Genomic DNA, 8,680 nt, shown 5'->3' with positions numbered 1-8,680 from the left:
AATGACCTGAGGGTTGGGGTTGAAGGATATATTAATCATCTTTTCAAATTATGTGAAAGAACTATGGCTAGAGCTTGACGTTTGCCTCTATCTAAAAACTTTTTGATTGTTTTGACTAGTATATTAAAATTTATAATAATGTTTAGCTAGCTTAATTATTAGGAAAATCTCCATCGATGGTATTTTTGTATAGTTTTTGATATATAAATTTTAATTGTAATAAAAGCAACAACGTAGTCTGACATAATTTTAGAATATAATCATTAATCACATTAGGAATATGGACAAAGAGCTAGCTGACATGATAAGAAGTATATATCTTATCTTCTAATTAATATTCTCCTTGCCTATGGCATATATAAGGGGTAAATCCAGTTGTAGTTAATTTATTACCCACCTTTCACAAAATTCAACAAAAGTTTCCTTAGTACCAAAGAATAAATCCAGTTAGTTTGTTATTCTGTTTGAGAACAGTATGTTTGTCACAATAGTTGCTATCCGTACTACAATAATCAACTTTTTCCATTTTCATATTTTCTGACCCATTTGTACTATGTTCTTTTGTCTTGCCTATTTTATGAATATAGACGCCTGTTAGGGTCATGTTCGACGGATTCGGGTCATCCCAGCCCATCAATCACTTGTGTCTCACCATAGGTTGGATATTGACGCTACCCAATAATTTCTATGGCATCCTAGGAAAGAAATAAAAACCTACTTGATCATAAATTTAACAAAATTTAAAATCTTATTCAATTAAATCAAAAGCTGAATTATATTACACCTATAGCGTTTGCTATCATTCACTAGAAAATGAAGCATTACTAAAATGGTTTAATAGAGTTCAGGGTGCTTTTATTAAAATACATAAGCCTTATTGCTTTAACCAGATGTTTGTTACAGGTTGTCATTGTCCAACATGTGATAAAATACTAACTTTAATGGGAATCATGAAATGTTGAATCACGAATAATGTTGGAAACGTCTTCGGATTCCGAATGAATGGCTCCTAAGACCTTGGGCTCACGGTCTGGTTACATGATCTGAAGGAATTGGCAGGGTATGAAGAAGAGTATGTCTTAACAAGAGGTACTAAGGATTGCACAACATCCGTCATTAACGGACGATAATCTGCTTCTGTTTGCACGCACATTGCTGCTATAGCAGCTACCTGTTTTAGGAAAGAAACATGAAACATTAGATTTGGTTTCATATATAGGACTATTACAAAGAATGAGGATTAAAAAGTACTATAATGTTATAATATTCACCTGGATTAGATCCTTCTTGGTGTATTGTCCTTGTAATGTTGGATCTACCATTTCAACTACTTTTTCTCTGTTTGTCAATCTTGGAAGAGCCTAAAATAACAGAGAAAATGGATTTGGGCATTGTATCAATTAAACGCCTGAATCTTGTATGGGGTAACAGTTTCCCCGATGATACTATCTTATATACGCTAGCAATATCAAGGACAAATTCTATACTATTAGGTCAGGAAGTAGGACACATAACGGCTACAAATTGTTAAGATGCATTAATGGGTGTAATGTATGGATTTCATTATTAGTTACTGACCCATGAGACAAGCACATGTTCTCCAGGAGGCCTCTTTGTGTCGATTGGTACACGGCCTGTCAATAGCTCTAGAAGAACCACACCATAACTGTATACGTCTGATTTTGTTGTAAGTTTGCCAGTTGAAGCATACCTGTTTTACGAAATTGAGTTGGTTAATGGTCACAAAATCTAAAAACGTTAGCTGTAGGTTGGAACAACTGAGGTGTGGATGGAGGACCACATTTGGTGGATTTTTACTTTAGGAAAGTATGTTAGTGTCAGCTGTAAGTCTTGAAGAAATAACAGAAAGTGACAATGTTTTAAGATAGAAACTGAAGCCTCCCCATGTGCAAGATTGTCTTATTTTCTCATTGATTGAGAAAGCATAGAGATGTAATACTCACTCTGGGGCCAAATATCCCGTGGTCCCTAATACTCGCGTTGAGATCAGACCGTTCAATTTGTCTGAGCCAATTTTAGCTAAACCAAAATCAGAAACCTTAGCTCTGAAATTTTGATCAAGTAGAACATTACTGCACTTCAAATCTCTGTGGATAACTGATGGGGTTGTGTGCTCATGCAGATACTCCAAAGCTCTAGCACAATCAAGGGCTATTCTCAATCTAACTCCCCAGTTTAATGAGTTTTTGGATTGTTTATGCGCGCTGTGGAGATGCTGCTGGAGTGAACCATTAGGCATATAGTCAAAAATTAGGAGCCTATGATGTTGGTCTGCGCAGTAGCCAAGAAGTTCAACCAAGTAAGGAGAGTGTAAGCGACTTAATAAATCCACCTGCCAAAATAGAGAACTAATCTCTCAAAAATTGAGATAAATTACAACAACAATTATCCATTCATTCAATCACGAACAAGTTAGAGTCAGTTATATGAATCCGTATTATCCATGTTAATACAATTAAAACATATTCATGTTTGTAAACAATGATAAAATTCCAACTTGTATTTTTGCTACAGTAGTGCAAACATAATATGGTTTAGTTACATTGTGATATTTATTTAGATAGTGAACATGGTTCTGATTGGTTTGACAATTGACATTCCTTAAATGCTTTAATAATTACTCTAGAAGCTGCCAAAGTACCATCACATGTGTGTATATGCTGTGCATGTTATCCTAGGGCCTTTTTCTATTGTCTTTTCCAAGTGATAAAAGATTTTATTACTATAAAAAGGAAAAAAAGTCAACACCTTTCGGAAAAAAAAATTTCACCCTCGAGTGATTTTTATAGACAACTTTAAAATCTACACCTTTTGTATATAATACATAGACCCTGTTTGAATTGAATTATAAAAAGTGTTTATAAGCCAAGTCAATTTTCTGCATGCAACTATTCTATCCCAGCTCCACAACCCCAACCCCCACATAAAACACAGTGAATGAATAAAAAGTTACTTTATATTAAAGTGTGAATTGGAAACAATGTAAGTGGATGAAGAAAGGGAAAGAAGAGGCTATAAATGAAGCGATGACTGACCTCCAATCTAAAAGAACGTTCCCATTGCTTGCCTTCCCTTTGCAGAACTTTAATTGCAGCCACAGTCCCATCAATGAGTACTCCTCTGAAGACAACCCCATAACCGCCATTCCCAATCACATTTGCCTCACTGAATTTGTCTGTAGACATCTCCAGCTGCTTGTATGTAAATACTTGAACTCCTCTCAATTTAGTTTCTGGCATCCGCCCTGAACTTCCTCCATGTCCAGGCAGACATCCACCCTTTACATCTGCCCATTACATTTTCGTATATACAATAAAATCAACCAAAAAATAAAATAAAATCAGACAACATTTCTTAAAAATTCATTTGTACTTTGAGCTGATACTTAAAATCTTGAAACATTTGCCAGTACTACTATGTGAACATGTGTACTTGAAGAAGTTAAAGTCATTTTCTGCACAGAGTAGTCGAATTCAGGATTTAAATTAGATGAATTTAGTTTTTTCAACATCTATGCTCTATGTAAAAATACTTGAACCCGAACATCACATTCACATTCACACCAAATAGAAAAGCTATGAATGAATGATATGAAGTTTGAATTCTTGTTACCTGGGCTTGAATGGATGTCGATGGTGCTGTGTGCAACGAACATACAATTGCTGTTGTTGCTTACACTTTTTGAACTATTCATTCCATTGTGTTTAGCGGATTTTATCCGCTTAAGCATCACAATGAGAAGAGATATTGCAATAAGCAAGATTATAATTATGATTGGAACAATAATCAACAGAACAGATGTTGAAGGGAGCATGTCATTATGCTGGTGGTTTTTATGACTTTGAGAGTCCAATTGATGATGGCTATGGCTATAGTTATCTTCCATGATCACAGAAAGAAAGAAAGAAAAATAAAAAATGGACTTTTTTTTGTGTGTGAGGAAAGAATTATGAGGGTGCAATATGAGAATATATGGAATTTGGTTTATGGGATTTGTAGATCATGATGTTGCACTTAGAGCCACATGATGAAGATGATTGCTTGAAATTTTACCTTCATAGGAGGTCATATTGCCCTACATACAATAGCCACATGATGACTCATTCACTCACATATAATGGTTTCTCTGTACTTCATTGTGTCCCTTCTTTTGTTATTATATAGAGGTCTAGTCTCTGTCTTGCTTTCACAGTAACTACTTTTTGGAAGGTCTAGCACCCAATTTCATTTTTGGGTCTCAAATTATTAGTAGCTGATAAATCAACTTGATGTCTGCCCATGTTTTGTTATCTCCATTGTGCAATCATCGAGGACCGTGGTAAAGATGGTTGTAATCTCTCCACCCTTAAAATAGAGAAGCTTTAGATAGAAATTGTTTTATCTCTGTCAGTGGATTTGCTCGATTCAAATCTGAATTGATCGAACTAGTAAATTCTGAACCCGAGGAATAAATTGACATATATTTTACCTATGGTATAGGGTGATGGATGTGCTAGTTAGAATTGCATGTTGACCGGGGAATACTTAAAAAGTTGTTAAAAGCTATGGGATCCGCAATTAGTGTTCATTTTAAGGTCAAATTATGCCCTGGATTTCAGGGTAACCTTAATAGGGATCTACACAGGACCTCTCTCTAGTCTCAATTGTATTTCATATTTAGTGAATAGCTGCAATTCTAGTATTCTACCACCTAACGATTACTCCTATTTACCTAATCGAAAGACCCGGATGACTAGTATTCTTCAGTATGCAAGATACATATGTATTATGTAACCACCATACATTAAAAATATATATATATATCACAAACCTTGTGGTTGTACACATTCCATTCAGAAAAATCTTTTTCACTAATTAAACCAACCCCTCAACTCAGTGTTGTAGGAATATGGAAATCCAAAACCTGTCACTTAAAAAAGTTCATATGTACAAATTACAATAATAGTAGTAGCACTTTACAACTTGAGTTGCACCATAGATTTGGTTCAGGTACGCCCAGATCTTAGCTAATTATCCTTCTTTTAGGCACAAAGCATATTTTTCCAAAATTCTATTCGCTCCAAAATTTGATATACTTTTTAAAGTACCCATTTATTGAATTTTGATGAGTATAACAAAGATCTGCAATAGCCCTTGAGTTTGAGAAGCATACCTATTAAAGGGTTCAATTTTCTTTTCTATGCCAACGAACTGATCTTCCCTTGTCTAACCCAACATTAATTATTTTCCTTTTTTGGGTGTGTGTTTTAATTGTTGTTTTTCATCTCTGGAGAAGAGTGGGAGCATATAATTTTGGTTCACATATTAATCACTTGTGTGTTGATGGAGGAACCGGTTGGCTTGCATGAAGGATGGGGTTGGCTATCTCTTGGAATATTCTTTAAACATAACTTGGGGTACTGTTTGCGGGTTTCCATGTTCTTTAAACATAAGCTAAACCAATAATAATAAACAATGAACAGTGTTATTTAATAAAATGGGCCAGTTTGGGTGACTAAAAGATGTGAAAAGGTACATAAGAAATGGGCCTGTTATGGTCTAAGACATGTCTAGAGGGTAGAATGGATCATATATAAGTTAGACCTAAGTTGGGTTGTCAAATTAAAGTGTAAAATAGGCCTACTACAAGACATGAAATATTCTAAGAAGATGGACCTAAAACAGGCTCTAAGAAAAACTTTGCCACAAATGGATTTAGTATTGTCCAAACTTCAATTTCAAAAGCTTCTTTTTTAATTGGAAAAATTACTTAATTGAATGCGTTTTCAAAAATATTTATCATTTTTAAACAAATTTTTATTTTATTATCATTTTTAACGATCAGTAACAATATTTTAATTAAATAAGACATTGTATACACTTTTTTATTTGGGTAAAGGAAAAGGGCGTTCATTATCTCTCTCTTTCTCTAAGGGTTTTTCTTCAGTTTTCTGCGTTTCTCTTCTCTTATTTCTTCATTCTTCCCTTATTCCTTATTTCTGCAAATCAATCTCCAGAAGAAGTTGGTGGTGAGGTTAATCAAAAATTTCAAGCATTGCATGTGAAGAAAAAATGCGGTAGAAGTAAGAAAAAAAATAGTGAGTTGAGTTCTAAATCTAAATTGAAAAGAAAACGAGTTGATATTGCATCGGCATCTAAGAAATTTGTTGACAGTGATGATGATTTTGAGGATTTACCTCCTCAATTTCAGTCAAAGAAAGTGACACTTACAGTTGCTCAGGAGAAAAATTCAAAAAGTCGAAATCGATTGTGCAAAAATACGATTCTGCCGAAGAGTCTATATCCAATATGTCATTCTACCAATACATTATTTAACTGATAGCATTTTCAATCTGTTTATGTGTATTTTCTTAGTTTGTTGTTATTTTGAACTTGTGTGCTAGATGTTGAAGAAAAAAATTGTGTATTTGATACTTTTATTATAGTCTAAATTTATTTGCTCAAGTTTATTATATCAGTGATTGTTGGGAGTTTTGCCAGGAATTGTTAGATTTTTTGTGTTGCAATTTATTTTTTTAAAAAATAAATAAATATAAATGAATTAAATTTTGAACTAAAATGTATTACACATATATTAAAGTTGAATTAGAAGAGAATTAGAGAGGAATGAAACATGTAGCTAATGAAAAAAGTCTTCAGTGATCTGTACACCACAAAAATGAATTAAACTTTGAACTAAAATGTGTATTACACACATATTAAAGTTGAATTAGAAGAGAATTAGAGACAGTGATTTGTAAAGAACAAAAGTAAAATTTTTTGTGTATTTGATACTTTCATTATAGTCTATTTTATTTTAATTTGTATATTATACTTATGTAGTCTTGACTGTGTAGGCATTTGTTCCGCATTAAACAAATCCTAATTATCTTGCTGTTTTGAAATCAGGTTGTTGTATCTTCCTACATTTTTCTGTGTACCAATTACTATCTTTTCTATGTTATGATACAATCAGTAAATTCTAACAATTATTAAGATAATTTTTGGATAAGCTCTGTCTTATCCTTGATTGATGAATGCTGATATTATCATTTGTTTGTTTGCTTGGTGAGATTTGTATGAAGCTGGATAGTAATTACCTTTTTCTCTGGCTGAATGTGCTTAGTTTTCTGGTTAAAGACAAGTCTGTTCCTTATTATCATTTTTCTTATAAAATGATTGGGTTGGATATTTTCGTTTTGATAGATTTATTGGTAGGTTAGATTAGAACAAGATTAGAGGCATGTTCTGGACAGAACTTTATAACGTGTCTATACTTTTATTGAACTAATCAAGAAACAATATTCTAAACTTCAATTAAGAGTATAAGGAAGAAGCCAAGGAAGAGTAAGAAAGATTTAGAGCCGAGAGGCCGGTCTAGAATAGATTTCCAGCGATATTCAAGTCAACAACAGAGGCGAAAACTTGCTCTTCTTCATAGTCATAGTTGGGTAGGATGTTTCACTAAAGGTCTGTCTTGTTTTATTTCCAAAGATAGTATTGGAATCTAGTTTGACTGTATAATCATCCTTCTGATATTTCTAAATAACATGCTCATATGATATTAAGATTCTACAAGTATACTGATTCTATTATCACGAGTATAGAGGAATGTATTCAGTTTTTGCTCTGAGGCGTAGTTGACAAATTGATTGAAATGTGGCTCCACTCGGTCTGTATTCAGTTAAAATTATGCATGTTTATGAGTTGCAAGCCTGTACTCCACAAAGTAGCCACATATATCTATTAGTCTTGCCGAACATTGTCACTAGTTTTGCTTCTGTTCGATTTGGTGCAAATCACAGACAACACATCTAGTATTTGATTGCTACAATGAGGGAATGAATTCATTCTTCTCAAATATATCATTTTTTCTTTATTTAAGCCGAGGGTCTATCAGTTACAATCTCTTGATCTTCAAAAGGTAGGGTAAGATTGTGTACACACCACCCTGTCGGATTACATTGGGTATATATTGTTGGTTTAATTTTTACTAGGATTTTCTCTAAGTATGAGCTGATATTTGATAAATCACTTCTATTATATACCCAATTGTAGTTTTTTCTTATAAAAGGAAATAAAAAGAAACAAAATGGTCCTTACTTTTGTTTGTCTGTTCTTTCTTGGCATGCATATTGTTTTCTAAAGGTATAAACTTATTTTTACTATTTTGTTAATGAATTAAACTTTGAATTATATGTATTACACACACATTAAACTTGAATTAGAAGATAATTAGAGACTAATGAAACCTGTAGCTAATGAAAAAAATCTTCAGTGATCTGTACACCACAAAAAAGAATTAAACTTTAAACTAAAATATGTATTACACATACAATAAAGTTGAATTAGAAGAGAATTAGAGACAGTGAATTGTAAAGAACAAAGTGAAAAAATTTGTGTATTTGAGTGTGATCAAGTTCTATGATAAGCGTCCTGAATTGAAGGCATCACCTAAATACAATGGAAAAAATGAGTTTGAGCTCATTGAATCTAAGTTCATAACTGAAGGGATTCCTAGACAACAAGAAGATTCATTGTAAGTTTAATTGTTTATCAAATAATTATTATCTTTTGTATTGGTCTTATTAAACTCAATAGTATTTTTATATTTTAAATTTTGTAGGGGCTGTGGAGTTTTTGTAGTTGCATTTGCGGAGTTATTAAGCAATGGTCAGGA

At 33.0% G+C, this 8,680-nt stretch overlaps 1 protein-coding gene across 1 annotated transcript; it reads right to left on the bottom strand.

Moving 5' to 3' along the window:
• Positions 1-818: 818 nt before the first annotated feature.
• LOC129886226 (probable serine/threonine-protein kinase PBL7) lies at positions 819-4,166 on the bottom strand. Its single transcript, XM_055960811.1, has 6 exons — positions 3,634-4,166; positions 3,057-3,307; positions 1,965-2,353; positions 1,579-1,711; positions 1,272-1,361; positions 819-1,171 (listed from the first exon to the last, which is right to left on the bottom strand). Exons 1-6 carry the CDS (start codon positions 3,905-3,907, stop codon positions 1,010-1,012), a joined length of 1,299 nt encoding a protein of 432 aa, XP_055816786.1. The 5' UTR covers positions 3,908-4,166; the 3' UTR covers positions 819-1,009.
• Between the last annotated feature and the right edge of the window lie 4,514 nt (positions 4,167-8,680).

Source organism: Solanum dulcamara, chromosome 4 (assembly GCF_947179165.1).
Source record: "Solanum dulcamara chromosome 4, daSolDulc1.2, whole genome shotgun sequence".
Classification (NCBI taxonomy): domain Eukaryota; kingdom Viridiplantae; phylum Streptophyta; class Magnoliopsida; order Solanales; family Solanaceae; genus Solanum; species Solanum dulcamara.
The sequence above is the reverse complement of the archived record's forward strand: the minus strand, read 5'-3'. Positions and strand labels throughout refer to the sequence as shown.